The 19,062-nt window shown below is 27.4% G+C and overlaps 2 protein-coding genes across 2 annotated transcripts in view; one reads left to right on the top strand and one right to left on the bottom strand.

The window, feature by feature from the left end:
* LOC112603660 overlaps positions 1–4,679 on the bottom strand; it is a 35,686-nt gene extending 31,007 nt beyond the window's left edge. Inside the window, exon 1 of the mRNA XM_025352349.1 lies at positions 4,482–4,679. Coding sequence (XP_025208134.1) covers positions 4,482–4,550 — 69 coding nt within the window. The 5' untranslated portion in view covers positions 4,551–4,679. The remainder of the gene's footprint in view (positions 1–4,481) is intronic.
* Positions 4,680–10,409: 5,730 nt separating this feature from the next.
* On the top strand, positions 10,410–13,509 carry LOC112603536 (another transcription unit protein). Its single transcript, XM_025352150.1, has 7 exons — positions 10,410–10,658; positions 10,796–11,452; positions 11,523–11,913; positions 12,253–12,415; positions 12,561–12,776; positions 12,958–13,147; positions 13,277–13,509. The coding sequence occupies exons 1-7, from the start codon at positions 10,631–10,633 to the stop codon at positions 13,384–13,386; spliced, it is 1,755 nt and encodes a 584-aa protein (XP_025207935.1). The 5' UTR covers positions 10,410–10,630; the 3' UTR covers positions 13,387–13,509.
* Positions 13,510–19,062: the final 5,553 nt, after the last annotated feature.

Genomic DNA, 19,062 nt, shown 5'->3' on the forward strand with positions numbered 1-19,062 from the left:
TAAAATAGGTGCTTGTGAAGGCCAATTATATTTAATTAATGTATTTTCACATAAACTTTTTTTTTTTAAATTATAAATTTTAAAAAGTTATTATTTGTTGTATCTTTTATTATTTGAAAAAGAATCACGTTTAAACTTTTCTCAATTATTTTAAATATAGTGTAATATAGGTTATGAATTATGATATTTTGATTTTAAACTGTGCGTTCAACCACAGTGGACTTGGAAATTTATTACTTTATGTGTTACACAGACAAGAGGCAACTGATTTTTACTGTTGCGCCCTCTTCAGTAAGTGACAACGTAGTAAGGAACTATATAAACATGGTACATACTCGTATTCGTATATATAGTACGATGTAATGGGTTTTTTTTTTTTCATAACGAACACAATCCATGAGTTTAGACTGTTTAGAGAAAACCGCAATGACAAAACATATATAAGGGGTGCTAAGATAGGCGTTGATAATGAAAATGACTTATACGATCGTTGCACATTAAATTTTGAGTATAATACACGCGCGATATATCATCAGATTCCCCCTAAAAATGTATCTATGATGACCCCATTCATAGTGACACAACTAAGTATTTTGTACCCCTATATACCTAAACATAATTGAAAAACCAACAAAATTATTTCTGCACTTGATATTTTACGTAAGTATTTACCTATAATTATTATTATTTTTGCAATATAATAATATTAAGTATTATTATATCAGCTCATGTAACCTCTAATTTTTGGTACCAATACAAGTCGTACATACAAGTTGTATACATACAACTTGGCAGTTATTTTAGTATTTAAAATATAATATACATGAATATCTAGATTATACCGCAATGATAGTAAAATGCATCTCGAATTTTAAGAGGACGTTTTATCCACATATTAATTTTTTCACCATTTTACTAACATACATACCACATTTTAGTTTTGACTATTTATGTTCTTTTCAGTTAATAAAATTAACCTATTATACGAATTAAAAGTAAGACTGTTGTCTATGTAGGTTATAATCAGTTCTAATCTCGTGTAAGTTTATAACGTTTATATAGGTAGTGTATGTATATTAATAGAAAAACAAGTTATTGACATTTTAAAATTTTCATAACTTGCATTATTATTAAAATATCAAAAATATTTTACGTGGAATAATATTCTTATCTTAAAATTAGATTATTTTTAAATTCGCTCTAGTTTTAAAAATAACAGAGTATAATGGATTATTCTGAACATAAAATATGCAAAATCCGTAGCAATATCAAACATGCTAATATAGTTTAAACTTTAAAGTAAATTTAAGTAAAGAGCTTGAGTCTCGCCTATAATTATTATTTCATACACTGGATACCTATAAAGACCTTTTTTCTAAGGCGTTAAAATGATCTTGAAACGCCTATTTTTCGCTTATTTATAGGACATAGGTTCAATTGGATAGATCTTCATACTAAACTTATACGTCACTAGTATAGTGTTAACGAGATAAAAAAAAACCTTATCTATTTTACTACCTAATATTAATAAATTTACAATATATGGTTGATGGGTTATTTCATCAAATGTGCCTACTAGCCATACATAAAATAAATGTATATGTTTTTCGAAGGATGTAACTACGTTCTACATAGATAAGATGAAATAGTTATTTATATTTCATTGACGAATTGCAATTTGCAAATAATAATATAGGTATACTATATAGGTACTCATAAAAGCCAATACGAATATACTATATATAGCCATAAAACGTTGGTTATTAGGTATTGTTAAGATTTATTTTTATGGTATCTAAATAATGGTAGCACGTCAATTCATCGTGGTCAATTTATCACGCGACGTGAATTCATCGTGCATCGATCGTTGCATATTTATACATTTTTAATCAACCACGACTGAAAAATCTAGAATGTCACATTAAATTACTATCACTGATTATAATCTCTACCGTAATTGGTACTTATTTGTGACTTAATATATTACGTATAAAAGTACACCTACAATAAATTAACAATAACAAGGTAACTAGGCCAGTTTATACCTTAGTCGGTCGACAATCGTCGAACTTTATTTATATTGCCCTGTCGTCGTTTCCGTGTTGGTGAGTTTTCCCTTTTCTGTGAAATTATGGCTGTTGAAATGTTAAAGATAGAAAGAAGAGAATATATGCTATTATTCAGTGGTTATATTTTTATATATAAAAAATAAAGTGACGTTAAGTCAGTATGCAAATGTAACCAATATTTTAAAAACAAATGAAGTCGACGCATTCATTTAAGTTACGGAAAAATATTTAAAAATACTGACCATAACCACGTTCTGATTTTAACAGACAATATAATGTTAAAAAAATCCTAAATTTACTAAAGTAATAGCTACTAATAAGTAATAATGTTGATACAGTCAATAGCTACAGCATTATCTCAAATCCCTACAAAATGTGCGGCTCAGTTAACTAACATTCATAGACTCAATACTGGCCATATTATTAAACGTGTACGTAAATAACAACTTTAATTACTGAACGATCCAACCGATTTCAATTTTACTTTACATTACGAAATGACAAAAACTTGCGACGGTAATCTTCTTCACAATATAATAATGGTATTAATATCAAAGGACATTTGCATTACAAGTACAAAAGTTACCAAATTTAATTCATGTACCAGCAAATAAGGTGAATAATACTTATTATAAATTTGTTCACACTACATATTTGATCAAATATGACAAATTATTTTTACCAATACACAACTATTCTGAAGAGACTTGTTAAAATGTATTAACAGACGACAAAAAAATAAGAGAATCTAAATTTAATATTTCAATTTTAAATTCTTATTCATTGGTTTCGAAATATTTACTTAGAATTAATAATGCAATATAAGAATGACAAAATTATTTTACTTCAATTTTAAATCAATGCCATCTAAGGATTTGGAAATTCATATCCGCATTGAAGAAAAAAAATATAAATACAGTAAAACTTTAACAATATATAGCTGGCGAATATCTATCCGTGAAAAAAAAATACTTAGACAAAGTAGGTATAGAATTTGAAAAATATTTACTTTGGTTTTAAAAATATAAAGACCAATGAATATTTATAAGATATAGCACACAATTTACAATTTTAAAAATAATTGATTAATTGTTTTAAATTTAGTTCTAATAATAGCAAATGTTTAAAAAAAGAAACAACATTTTTACCATACTTAGATCAAAAATAAATTTTTAGACAATCTTTAGCTTATATTAAAAGGGAAGGAAAGTATCGAATTTAAATACATGGCGGTGGTTAGGTGGATTAATGCACAATGAATTGATGTCACGATAAATTGACCACAATAAATTGACGTATATTCAAAAATAATATCTGATTTAAATTCTTCAAATTACTATTTGTAGAGGCGTACACAAATATTATACAAGCACACAGTGAAACATACTTATTATTTTGACATTTAACATCACACCTAAAATGTATAATAAATATATAATAATTTAATTATTATTTGTTTTAAAAATGGAAAACACCTTAAATACAATTTATACGAATATAGATATATTTCAATAATATGCATATTTATATGGAATTATATTAACGCTAGATGATAAACTATTTTAAGCATTATTTAACTATAATTATTATTACTAATGTTAATCTGCAGTTTTAAATCATTAAACATTATGAATTTTAATCATTTTAATAATTTCAGTACTTTTTACACTATTATTTATTTATTTAATATGATTTATGAGTAAAAGAGCTTATTAGGTAGATAGGTACTCTACTAAAGTTTATACATTAAATAAAAACACTCAATGGCTTAAACCATAAAAACTTTAAATATATTACTTTAAATTACTACATTTCTCTTCAACTTATCTCTTTTATTAAAACTATAAAAATAATATTGATTTAGTAGAATATCTTTTTGAGTGCCTACTTTGATACATAAAAATATATTTCGTTATTCAAAAATGTAAAAAATTTAAAAAGCTATAACCATATAGAATTGTAAAAATTATAACATTTTTTTTTTTTTTTGACAAAGTTGTTTAGCAATTACATTAAAATATGTAAAAATATAATATATCAAACAATTTATAACTTTTCTAAATAATGAGTTTAGCCACTTAAACGTATCTACTTGTGTATCATAATTTAATAGCCATACATATTATTATATATATATATAAAGCACAATGTGTAAATCACGGGTATTTAATATTATATTTTTTTAGGTTCCTACATAAGAATTTTAACAAAAAAAGTAATAAATTCTCACCCTCGAACGACAAAAATAATGAAATAAAAACAATCATTAATATTAGATACTATATTTATTATACATATGAAACGTGTCATTATATTTCTATAATTTTTGTGAAAAGTCAACTTTAATTTAACAATATTAAAATACTATTATGACATTATTCAAATGAAATACGTAATTTATGGGGTACTTACAGACGATAGTATCTTCGGATGTTCTACCTGTTCGTCCTGCACCTGTTGTTCGCGCGGACTGTTGATCATAATTTATTCGAATAAACAATAAAAATAAAAACAAAAATGAAAATATCTATGTTCAGTTTATAACTATAGTATATATAGGTGTGACAAATAAATATACAAAAGAAATGAAATCAGTTGCTCTTAGTTTCCCGTGCGCAGTGTTTTTCGATAGATTTTCCGAGCAAAACAATATCGATGTTAGGCAACAATAATTATGAAATTTAATCGTTATTCTGTTACGCGTATAGATTATGATAATATAGATGATGTGCTTTAACGGAGGTATTTCATTTATGACGAAAAAACGGACCAAAATTCGACAGCGACGGCGAAAAACGCGCGTGGTCCAGTAGGTGATACTGACGTGCGTTGGCGAGCAGCGTTTTCGTACGACCTAATCACGCAAGTCCTGGGCGAAACGCTGATCCCGGCGGGGGGCGGGACCGGATCCCAGGAGAGGCGTCCAGCCTTCGACCAATCGAACGGCGTGCGCCAACTATATATATATATATAGCTATATAGCTATATAACTGCCACAGCGTCCTACCTATCAATTCATTTTGCTTTAAGAACAAAGTTCCTGCGAGGTATGAGGAGAGTAAGAGTAAGCTTGTTTTTTCTATCACCTGCGAATACTCAGAAACCCATAATGCATATAAGTCAAGTAAAAGGTTTTAATATTGTCTTTGTTGTTATTACGTATTATACGCCCGTTTATGCAACATTTTATTTTCTAGGGTGGAGTTTGTATTTACCTGATATTAAATTTTTAATAAAACTAACTATAGTAAATAAGTAATAAATGATAAAATTACTAACATAATTAACATAATAATACAAGTACCTACCTATACAATACTTCAGTCGTCGATGTTTGAATTTATTTTATGAAAATTTAAACAAACAGTAGAGCCTCGATAATCCGGTGAACGTAGTAATCCAGACGGAATAAGTCCATTTGTTCATAGTATAGGTACATTTGCAATTAGCTCAGAATTCTTCAGAAAAAAATTACTGACTACTAAACTTAAGTTCTATTAACATAAACATTTTTTTTTTTTCGTAATTTTTTATGTTCAAGTTATTTATTATTTATATAATTACAAGTGCAATAAATTTAAAGGTGACGGAATTAAGAAAAAAAAAAAACCTTAGTCATTTAAGTAAGTAATCTTGAAAACCCTTCAGTAGTCTATATAGACGATTCGGTAATCCGGACAATGCTCGGTCTGAATTAGTCCAGACTATCGAGACTCTACTGTATAATGAGTTAATAGTGTCGATTAAACAGTCAAAACTGTAACGTAAAAATATCGAGGTATTATTAATTTATTACACATACCGTGCGTGGTTAATGATTAAAACGAAAAAAAAATTATAGCGTAAAAAGCTGTATCCTTTACTCGTTAAAATGTATTCGATCGACCGGCGTGTACAGGATGTTTACGTCGACACAACAATGAACAAACAGCATATTATGTTGGTTCAGCTTGCATAAATATATTTTTTTGAAAACTTGAAAATAATATTCTGGTATTTTTTGTTGCGTGTAGGTGTAGTGAAAGACCATAATCAATAGTAATAGTAAATAAAAAGAATACAACCTCAACAATAAGATACACAACAAATTTTAAAACCCTATTGCTATAAACTATATTAGAGATTAAAATATTTTAAAATACATAAATAATTTTTTTTAAAGATACTACAATGTACCTTCCTTAACAGCAAAAAAATTTTCATGATTTTAATAAATTAAGTCAAAATTTTAACTCATTTAAAGTATAAAAGTTGTTTGTAAAGAAAAAAATTACTTGAGCAACTCATTTTTATTATATGTGATAATTTATTAAATTTTAAAGCTTTTGAAAAATCCCGAAAAATTTTATTAAAATTTCAAAAAAAAAAAAAAAAAGGTAAAAAGTGAATATTGCAGTACTTTATGCCTGTACAGTAGGTGTTGAGTGCGGAGTGGGTCACTGTCCACTGACCACTGATCACTGTCAAGCCCAAATTAAGATAATTTTAGGCCTGGGGCAATAAATTTTAGGGACCCATCATCATAATCAAAATATTGGGATTTATAAATCATAGTAAATATTTTTCAGAGATAAAAAAAGTTATATTTTTTTTATAATTTTTTAAATACAAAAATATAGATGTTATATATGTAAATACGTTTTTCTTGCTTTTTAAAAAGCAAACTCTTTAATTATAAAATTGGTATTTATATCTTAAAAGCATCACTCTCTGAACACAAAACCATAAAATTATTTAAATTTTTTTAAAAGAACTGCTTGTTTTATACTATTGTTTTTTATATGAGCTAGTTTAGAGAAATCCCTTTCAGTCGAATAATTTGCATTTTGTTTTTTCTAAACATACGTTAGATATATTTTAATTGCAGTACACTAATTAGGAATAGAGAGTAATATTTTTTTTTTTCATTGAAGCTCTTCTAAATATTATCTATAGAATATAATCTTTTGTATCATTTTAGTGAAAGTTTACTCAATAATTAATATTTTTTGAATTGTATGATTTAATTTCTTAATTCTTATAGTATGCCAACATTTTTTTGTACGATAAAATAAAATTATCAAGACTCTTATTAACTTCTACTTCTTCATCAATATTTAGTACCTCGTGGTAAAACAACATTTAATTTTGTGAACATAAAAATAATGCTGGTTTTTTTTTTTTTAATTCAGGAATCCACAAAATCATAATTTATTTTAGTTGGCCAAAATATGGATCTTTTACGGTTAACTCATCAAAGCTGTTGCTATCAATATCTGCATGAACTTCATAATATATTGTATCGATATTAGTAGTATCCTTAATAGCTTTAAAAATAGGTAACAAATATTGAAAATAAAACATGGATCACTAAACATTTTGAATAAAAATTAATTTTGATACTTACAAGTAAAATTATTAGTATTTCCAAAACCAATATTATTTTGTTTTTGTTTAGTTGGTAACAAGCCTAAAAATAAATAAATAATTCTAAATTTGAACCATAGGTACCTATATTAATTTGTATTTAATAGGTTGTTACTTATAATGAGTAGGTATTGTTTAAGTGATAAGTCTTTACAGTTTCTTTTAAATCAATATGCAAATTAATTTTATGGAAATATTTTTGACATTATAGTTAAAAAAAATTTATTATATTATGGTAATTATTTATTTATTATTTTATATATTTATATGACTTACACGCAATACTAATAGCATTATCTTCTTCTGTTACATATTATAAGGATTATTTAAAACAATGGTATATCATCAAAAGTACATCCTATAATTCCTAAAATAATCATTAAAAATGTTAATTGTATAGGTATTTTGTATTTAAATAATGTTTTATAAAGTGTAAGAGTTTGAACAATGAACACATATAATATATAACAAATTATAAATTGTATGAATCTGTTCGTTATACTAGGCAATATTCAAAAGTACTACAATTGTTATTAGTTTCATTGTTTATTCATATTTTCATTTGGATTTGAAATAGTATTTAATCTGTAATTATAACATTTGTAATTGGTTTATCACCACTTTCGTCAAGAAAAAAATCCAGTTATTTTATTGCACTTAGATGTAAATTGCAAATGTCACTATATAAAAGATCATCCTTCTTTTTTTTCTTTTCTGAGCACCGATTAAATACTTTTTATAGCCACTCATATTCAATTTTGATATTGCTAATTTATAAGATTAATCATAATATTATATTTTAAATTTCAATACTTATTATTTATAATCGTAATACAAAACACTAACACTACCTAACTACTTTTATTTCGTTATTTTTACTAGTTTCTTTTAATTCAAGCTTTTTTATACAAATAACATTCAATGACGAATACCTACTCCAAATTTGTTGAAGTTTAATTTACAAACTTTTTGTTTGAAATTTTAAAAAAATATTACATGAAAAAAAAACAAAAAAACTTCGGACAGCCGTGTAACAGCGGTCACGTCGCCGTCGACCCGCCGGAGTGGGATTCGTTTTCGCTATCACCTACCTGTCTGTGAGGGAAAACCTACGCCCAACACCTATTATTGATTACCGTTAATTATCAAGCATTTAAACCCTTTCCGATTCATAATAAATTTCGTTTTGAACTTTGTTTTACCCGCGCAAGCCGCATAACCCGCGTGCGGCAACACCTCGAGGCTCGAATAGCAAAAATATATTCTCGACAAGCACGTTTTTAACGCATCCATCCACAGCAATGACCGTTCATGTTTTTTCAAGCGACGATTCCAGAGTCAGTGATTTAAACGCAAGCGAATCCAAGCCTAGGGGCAAAAAAAAAAAACAGCGCGCGAAGATAAAACGGCGGGTCGGAATTTTGAAAAGATTCTGTTAATTCAGTACATAAATTATCACCCCTCCTTTCCCTACACACATAGAAATTTAGTAGTTATATTCACCCACATTACAGTGTCAATGGGCTGATATTTAAAGTCAATGACTAATGATTTAAAAACCTTCTGAGAGCCTTAACTCAAAAACATTTACTATGACAATAATTAGAATTCATAACAAAAATTGAGAAGAAATTATATCAAAATTTGTTAATGCTATACAAACGTTAATAGGTGTTATGTTAATAATCAACTTATATGAATCTAAATAATATGTACTATTTTAATATAAAGTAAACTATATAAGTTGTTATAATTATATTTTGTTTTCGAGTGAACAATGTCCGAATATTATTCAACAGCATCAAACTACTATGGTAACATGTGTAACGATTGCCTCATACAGATATACTGCTGTGGACAATGAGGTTGATTAACGTTTTGGTTCTTATCAAGTGTAGATGAGTCACTTAATTGTTTCTATGTTGATGTCGGGGACTTGTTACATAAATAGATTTCAGAACTTTTTTTTCAAGTGCACCAAACAAAGTTTCATCAGAAGTATACCTGTATACTTAATTTCGTGATTTAAAGTTCTATTTCACATAAATTTAACACGTTTAAGGTCTTTGCTAGTTGCTCTACTTATTACTATTATCTATTATTATCTACTAAACAGGTAGAGACAGAGGCATATTTAGGGAGAGGGCAATCGCCCCAGGCACCAAATTGTAAGGAATTCTGCGCTAGAAATTTAAGAAGCTTTTCTTATCTGATTTTTTTTTTTTAAGTGGGAAAAAATGGCGCTAATATATTTTTACACCTACAGGGCGCCAAGATCGTAAATACACCTCTACCGTAGAGAGCATATTTTATACATCCCGGTTAGCTCTTTTCACAGAACTCTGACCTTGTAAATATATCAAGTAATAGATATCTACACTTTTGTGTTTTAATGGTTTACATAAAACATAGGTACTTTGTTTAAGTGATCTTGTATAACAATCAAATTTATTTGACAGCGAGAATTTATTTTTGAAGAAATTATCGGTTTAACAACTAGACCTTTTTTACAGTCTTAACTTTTCTCTGATATAGTTTACATAGATTTAAATGTATAATTAAATAATTTCTAGTAATGCTTTTGTAGGTACTAAACGTTCAATTCATGTTCCATTCAATTTTTACCTCCATGACCAGTCCTGAATTATTTTATTATAAACATAATATTTAATAATATTTAGTTTAGTTACCAAAACAATTAATTTTTTTAAATTACTTACATAAGTACATAATAATAACACAATATAAAGTACGGTCTTAAATTTTTTAAGATCATGATGCCGATAGGTATTATGAAGAAACGACTCGTTTGTGACATCCTCCCGTTCGAGAAACACAGCCACCAATGCACATTTTATCTGTTCAGCGTTACGCGTGATAATGATAACCTAATACAAATAACGATAAGCGTCAATCAAAAATATTAAACAAAATAATAATATAATGATAATAACGTATGTCGTATTGTCGTATTGTGATATTTGTAATTTGTGTTTCATGTCCAGCACGTCGCTCTCAAACTTTACTTAAAAAATGTTTTGATTTTACGTGACTATTGTCCGGAACAAGAAACCGTTGACCAGTTAAGTATTTAAAGCTGCCGGTCTTCTGTATTTAGTAGTTATTAGTTTTTCGAGTTCCTGAAATCGGACAAAATGGTTAATTTCAACGAGAATAACAACGGTAAGGCAAACTTCTAAGTATAATATTATACATGTTATTAAATGTAGTGTTTAAAATCATTAATCAAACCTATTGTGTTCCTTATCACAATGCTTGTGTGTATTAATTTAATTTTGTGTTTGATTTTGATTGTCCAGATGCCAGTGACTCTGAGTCTGTATCCAGTTCATCATCAGCAAACAGCAGCAATCAATCATCCAGATCTGCTTCTCCAGATCGAGCTAATTCACCGTCAGGATCAGAACCAGGTTCACCACCTTCTCCTGTGTCTCCCATATCACCAGTTTCTCCTGCATCTCCGGCATCACCTGCTTCCCCTGCATCAAGATCTCGTTCTAGAAGTGTATCTGGTTCAGGGCGTTCAGCATCTCCATCCAAAAGTCCTTCAAAATCTCCTGCTGGATCTCGTTCCCCGTCACCAGGTAGTAGGGCTTCTAGTGTAGCATCAGGCCGTTCAGCTACTCCTGCCGGCTCAGTAACATCTAATCAATCGGTGGCAAGTGGCAAAAGTGACTCATCCCGTGCAAGCCATTCTACCAATCGTAGTAGAGCTTCATCTAAAAGTAACAAATCAAAATCAAGTTCTGCAAGTCCAAAAAGTGTTACATCAAAAAAATCGCGCTCATCATCCCCAGAAGTAGCAAAAAATCAACAAGGTGATTCTGATGATAGTGATGGTTCTATGATTGGTCGGAAGAAACGTCAACCAGTTAGAAAAACTTCTAGTGTATCTGGCAATGAATCATCTGATAAAGAAGAAACAAAAAAAAGTGGCTCAGAAGCTTCAGAAAAATGTAAGTTTAAATAGTTAATAAATTTAATAAATATTTTGTTACTTATTATATTTTATGTAATCTAATATAGCCCCTAAAAAAAATGACCTATTTGGTGAAGCTGATGACATTAGTTCTGATGACGACCAGCCCAAGACACCTAGACCAATGAGTGATGAGGATATAGATCGGGATAAAAGTGATAAAAGTGATATTGATGACAATAAAAGTGAAGGTGGTGGAGATGATGATGACGATAATGATAATGAAAAGACAGAAGAAAAAGAAAAAGAAGTGGAAGAACCAATTCCAGAAAGACGGATAGCTGTTGAGATACCAAAAATATCTGTAGATCTTGGAAATGATTTACATTTTGTAAAATTGCCCAACTTTTTGTCTGTCGAAACTAGACCATATGATAGAGAAACTTATGAAGATGAAATTGATGAAGAAGAAACTTTAGACGAAGAAGGTCGAGCAAGGTATTTAGATAAAAACATCTTTGCTTCTTTTATTTGTTTATTTATATAATATAATAATTCAAAACATAATTTATTATATTTAGTACATTATAAAATTGATGGTAATTACATTGCAATTTTAATTCTTTTAAAAATGTATAAAAAAATTAATTATTTATAAACTGGTTACATCTATGTAAAAAGTATTTAGTCTATAAATAAATATCATAATAAAACTATTCCAGCAATTTATAAACTATATAAAACTCAAATAGATCTAATGTCAGGTATGGTGGTCAAACTACCAAATGCTTTAATGTATCATTTGTTTGTAAAATCTATTTTAATATATTTTTTTAGAGTAAAATTGAAGGTAGAAAACACCATAAGATGGCGTGAAGTTTTTGATAATGATGGAAATGTTGTAAAAGAAAGCAATACTAGAGTCATTAAATGGTCTGATGGTAGTATGTCATTACATTTGGGTTCAGAAATTTTTGACGTTTACAAACAACCTTTGGTGGTAATTTTTTTAATTTTATTATGTTTAAAAAAAATAATTAGTTGAATTTACCTTTTTATAATAATGTATATAATATGCTGTGTGCATATTAAAAAAATATCACTATTTAATACGTTATTGATTAATAGTGAAATAATATTTGTAGGGTGACCATAATCATTTATTTATTCGCCAAGGAACTGGTTTACAAGGTCAAGCAGTATTTCGAACAAAATTGTCATTCAGACCTCATTCAACAGAATCATTCACTCATCGTAAAATCACTTTGTCTTTGGCTGATAGGTCTCAAAAATCTTCTGGCATTAAAGTATTGTCTCAAGTTGGAGCTGATCCTGATGCTAATAGATACGAAAAAATTAAAGTTAGCATCTTTTAAATTTTAATAATTATGTTAATTAATTAATTAATTTACACTTATAGAAAAAATAGGAAAACATAAATATGTATATAAAGAAAAACTCTTTAGTTATGTTTTTCAATAAATAAATTACTAATAATAGTAAAATAGTTGAACATCATTAATGTTTTAATTTCTATTGTAGAGAGAAGAAGAAAAGTTACGTCAATCAATGCGTAAAGAAACAAAAGTGAAAAGAGCTAGGGAACGTGGAGCGAATAGTAATCTCAGTTCCTCATATTTAGAACCTGAAAGGGAAGATGGATCTGATGATGAAAATGCCATATCCCTATCTGCTATCAAAAACAAATTTAACAAAAAATCTACATCTAAAAGTGAGTTTTCGCATAAATTATTAAATTTATACTCTCATACTTTCTTTACAAAGACATAATATTTTTAATAATAATTGTTAAATAAATAGTAACTTTTATTTATTATTAATATTTTTTTTTTCTTTACAGTTGACAAAAGTAATATATATTCGTCTGAAGATGACAGTTCAGATATGGATACAAAAAAGAAAAGACAATCCAAAATAGTGTCAGATTCTGAAGAAGATGATGATTTATAATTTTTGTATATTAATTAATTTTATTCAATTTTTGACTGTTAAACACACTGATTGATATGTGTAAACAATAAATGTAATGTATAAAGTTATTATAAATTCATAATATTTTATATAAAAATGGAATCAGAAATAAATGTTATTGATTTTTTCAACAATACACATAGTATTTAAACACCAATTATATTTTTCGAATTATTCAAACTTTAAATCTAGAAAAAAACAACATCTGTTAATATATATTATATCAATGTTCACTGTACTTCTTTACAAAAGAAATAACACTATGGAGTAAGTGATTTTCATTCAGCAATGCGCATCTTCCTCATAATCAGAACATAGGGCCAGTGATAGGGAAAAATAATGTACAGAACTGATTTTTTCCCTTTTGGAATGGAGTATAGTTAGTTTTATACTGAATGCATAAACAATTTATTTATTTAGTAATTCAATAAAAACTTAATAGACCAATCACAAGCCACTAAACATATTTAAGGGTTTTTGGCTCACTATTGATTTATTAAGTGTTCAGTGATTATAACCTAGCATTAATATTGCTGCTAGTTTTAATCATTTAAATATTATAACCATGATAATGAATAATCAAATATTTAAACAGAACTTAAATTGAAGGCAGGCAGTTTTAAAAAAAAAAATATTACAGCATACTCATTGCAATTATGAAAAATAAATTTAAACATTCAAGTATGTACTTTTATGTACACTTTTACACCTTTCAAAATGATTTCCCAATTCAAACACTGTATTTAAATAAAAAGTAATACAATTAAACCATGTATATCATCTGAGTTAGTAGTTTTTTGTACATTAATTATTATAACAGATATTTTATTTATTTAAAATCTTAGAATTATTGTTATCTAACATACCAATCAATTATAATTTAGATAGTTTAAATTATCTACGTAATGTCTTATAAATAATTTTTTTCTTAATGTAACAGACATTTTTCTTTTTCATCTTTATTACATACAATTTTAATTTTAATTGTTTCCAATTACAATTTTTTTTAATATTTTTAATTTACTATCATGATATGATTCTTCTGAAAATATAGAAGAAAAAAAATATATGTTTATATCATGACATTTTGTTCATTGTCTAATTACAACATAATATTATGTTGTTTAGACTGTTTAGTCATTAGTCATTTAACTTCTATGGCAAATGTATAACTAAAAATCTTGTCAATATGGTGATTGGTGAGTATACTGTGAAGTGTAAATACCATAATATTAAAAGTAATTTCTTAATATGTAGGCATTTAACTTAAAATTTGAAATACCCAATAAATAATTTTAGAAATGTTTTTCAGTATTTTTATTTATTTCAAATTATTAATGTCTACTCTTAATACTTGGCTATTGCTTATTTGCCAATGATTAATTTCATCACCAAAACATTTTATATAACTTTAGGTACCTATAGGCCATAGGGAGTGTAATTATATATTAGGTATAAAGAGTCCCAAGGCCTATTTATCTGATGATTTCGAAAAGCGTAATCAAGACAATGAATAATGATAGATTATATAATATTATGTTTATACATTATACATAATAATATAATATACTGTTTATCTATATCGTATACCGTTAAATAATATTTAATAAAACAGAATGAATATTGATTCTTTTAATTAGGTAATTTACAGTTTAAATAATTAAAAATTGGCATTACAAGTCAATAATTTACTCGTGAAGAATAAATCATCGAAAATTTAATTAACTTACCGACCGGCACAGATTATACGCCCATTATAATGCACAATAATTATTTAAAAATCAAACATCGTTTCCATAGTCGTGAACAATACATTTTGTATTAGGATGATAATAAAGGGTAATAGGTAGCATACGTAAAAAATTATTATAGGTAAATACTAATAGGTACCTAAAATGTAATAGGTACCAATTACATTTATATACCTAGCAATATGATAATATCACTAAATAGTAAATATTAATATAAATCCTATCTAGGTTAGGACAAACAAAACCGATAGGGCTAAAGAGCATGGAACAGTGATAATAATGAACAAGAATATTAAGATATCAGGATTCAGGAGAAATAATTTGTAGACAATACGATTAAACGAAACATTAAATTATATTATGAAGAAGAAAAGAACACCACCACCAACTGAAATACTCAAATATCCGTTATACAATGACGTATATAAAAGTAATCACGACTTACGAGCTGTTACGAAGAATGGTTCTAAACTTTTAATATTCATGTGTGTCTTATTTAACCACGAACAATAGACAATGGATAAGTAGGTACTGAAAGGATAATAATGTAATACCTATATGGTAAGTAAATTCTGTTTACATAGGTTTCACATACCTATACACCGCCCATCTATAAATCTGTATAATATTATTAATTATTATGTTGTACATTGTGTGATTATTAAATTGTAGCCTATAGGTAGCAGTAGACAGGTATAATCGTGTACTCATTACACGTGTACCAGTTACCATAATATAGTCTCATGCACAGGATTTCGTAAGACCAAAACCTCCAAAACATTACATACCTACTCATTAAAAATACCTAAGTCACATACCTATATATTCACGTTATTATTGTGGTGTATACATAACCATGCTTAGTCGATGGTAGTATGATATATGTCGTATTGCTATAGTATATAGGTAGTTATTATTTTCTAATTTTGTTTACCGATATGCAAATAAAGTTTTTACCTACTCATATTTAAATTTCTAAATAATATGACCAATTAAAAGATTAAACCCTTGAAACCACGATTTCCTGGTCGTACAATTTGAGTGTGTCGTTCAAAATTGGTAAAATACATATAGAATAACCATGTAACTACCAAAAGTGATATGATTACAGTGGTCTGAGACCGTCTGTAGACTATTATTCTCGATTACGATTTAAAAAATCTCTGGTAGAGAATGTACACAATACATATCGCATAATGTTTTCCGAACAAAAAAGAAAAAATGTAGTGTTCAAATATTCAAAACAATATTACAGTTATATTAAATTATAGCTCAATGTCGTATTTACGATGGGGGGAAGGGAGTGATTAATATGTGAGCGTATAATATACACAAACGCAGTATACAACTTTATTATTAAATAAATAGAATTAATGTTGTACTTCATAATATTTTTTTTAATTCAATGCTAAGCGGATTATTGTTTATGAAAAGTTGAAAGAAAAAAACTACAAATAAATTAAAATTTATTATTTATTAATTATTTTAAAGCTTAAGTAACATAATATTATCCGTAGAAATAAATTATTTTTATAAAAGTATTTTATTGCACTCGAAATTTTCTACTATTCGTTTATTAAATAAATATCAGATCCAGTGTTAAATCAATTTTAGATCGATCTTAATTCTTAAGGTATATAAAAAAAAAAATGGAGATTTTTTTTTTTTTGGTCATCGACCCCCAAAAGAAAATCTAATACAGCCGTATACACCACAAGGCACGAATTGTACAGATGTCCGTAGTGTGCAGTGCGGTCGTGTTGAATTATTGTGAATCGTTTATTATTATTATATATATAGTCATTATAGAAATAGTAGGTACCAATCGCGGTGAAATGAAAATTTAAATTATATTTATTATTTGTATGTATACACAGGCCATAAGCGATAGGCGTATTGCCCCTAATACTTTATCCTTTTATGAATAAAATAAACTATTAAGTTTTCGTCTGAACAACGACGTGCAAGATTAATGATGACGTGTAATGTGTATTTGTATATAATATCGCCAGACACGGCGCATCTCTGAATCCCGTAAAACTATTATATTAATATGGGTTATGGGTAGGTACTAGTCACTATATAGACAGTATTCGTTAAACCTGCACTACTTATAATTTAATGACGTGCAATGAATACCTCGTAAAATGTATTTATATATTTTCATATATTTGTTTTTTTGGTGCCGTCTGAAAGATAAATAATTTTACCGAAATTTCACTTGCATATTCAACTGCAACCACCTGTATTATTTTTTCGTCCGAAATTTAAGTGCTCAATTTTCTTTGCTCGTAATATGTGTTTTAATAGTAGTCGTCTTAAGTGCTTTTAACGGAGAGCAGTCGACATCCATTTATGGAGTGACGGTAAAATATTGATATATATGACTGCTGACTACTAGCACTAAGTGTCCAAGTATCTACAGTATGTTTTTGTAAAAAAATCTACCAAAAATATTATTTCGTATCGACCGACGATTATGAATCGTTGTTTTGTAACCGTATACCTACCTAATATTATGAAAATTTAATACTTTCTAGTTATAATAAATAATTTCGTCCGACCAACGGTCCAAGAATCGATTGGTATCCGGTATCCATTAATTGTTTGGTATATGTGCGTGATAGAATGTAAATATGTAATGAATGATATATAAATTATATTATACTCTTAAGAAGTACATATGTTATTGTACGTTTTGGTATTACGTTTACGTAGCCACGAAGGTATCTATATATTGTATACATAATAGTCGAAAACTAAAGCGTAATACAGCTCTCGAATTATGCATATATATATTATATGGATGAAATTATGAAAAGGTCGTCGTCCTCGCTCTTCTCTTCGTCATCATTATCTCTAAAAACCCGTGACACTGTCCGGGAGGCATTTATTCACGTATAAGCTATTACATGCCTATACTAGCTGACTATATACCGCACGTGACGGACGACAGTATATAGGTAGTCATATTATTGTGCTACCAAGTATAATTATTTTCATATTATCTATTATACGCTATTTTTAATTATTTTATTAGTATTACATTTGTTTGTAAATTATAATATTATCATAGGTGAAACTAGACATTTGTGAAAATTGCTCTTCTTTCTCTTGTTAAAAAAAATATTAGTAATTCAAATTTGTATATTTTTTAATGTTATAGAAGAACTTACCTTTATTTATATAATTAATAGGTACTATAAACTTTGTTTTTGTATTAATATTTAATATAATAAGATATTAATACATTTTTTTAATATAATTATACAATTTCAAGTCATATTCAAGCTATCATTGAATTTCAAGAAAATATATCAATAATTATTAAATTCCACAGCCTATATTTTTGATGAGAATATCAAGTCACTGCAAACAAAAATATGGACTGTCTACATCGGACACGGTCATTACCACTCTTCTTTCTTTTTCATATAAATATGTGTATAGGTATTTGACGAAAACATATTGTATACATTTTCCTCCACAATCAAACATTGTATAAAATATTAAAATAATTAATATAGATAAATAAAATAAATAAAAATAAAAATATCTAAAAATAATACAAATTTTATTTGTTGATTTCAATGAAATATTTTAAAAACCTATTCTTATTTCTTAAAATTTATTTATAATTACATGAGGTAAAAGAAGCTTGTAGTAAACACATAACTACATAGGTAGGTACCATAATATAATATGTATTAGGTATTATTGAAAGTAGTGATCAAAGTAGATATTTATTGTTTTCGTCCCAACATTACAGAAAAATAACCACAAAAACGATATTTTAGTTCTTTTTAAAGTACAATTTTTTATATAGGTAATATATTATTAGGTATGTATTTAGGTACTCCATCTGTATAATAATTTCTGAGGCCGTTATCGGCATTAGGCTAGG

The sequence above is a fragment of the Melanaphis sacchari genome, unplaced genomic scaffold (genome assembly GCF_002803265.2).
Source record: "Melanaphis sacchari strain LSU unplaced genomic scaffold, SCAv2.0 Contig10_pilon_pilon, whole genome shotgun sequence".
In the NCBI taxonomy this organism is placed as follows: domain Eukaryota; kingdom Metazoa; phylum Arthropoda; class Insecta; order Hemiptera; family Aphididae; genus Melanaphis; species Melanaphis sacchari.

Coding starts and splice junctions, on each gene's coding strand:
- LOC112603536 (XM_025352150.1), top strand. CDS start 10,631: ATGGTTAATTTCAACGAGAATAACAACG. Junction 10,659..10,795: donor TTTCAACGAGAATAACAACG/GTAAGGCAAACT, acceptor TTGATTGTCCAG/ATGCCAGTGACTCTGAGTCT. Junction 12,416..12,560: donor TTTACAAACAACCTTTGGTG/GTAATTTTTTTA, acceptor TAATATTTGTAG/GGTGACCATAATCATTTATT.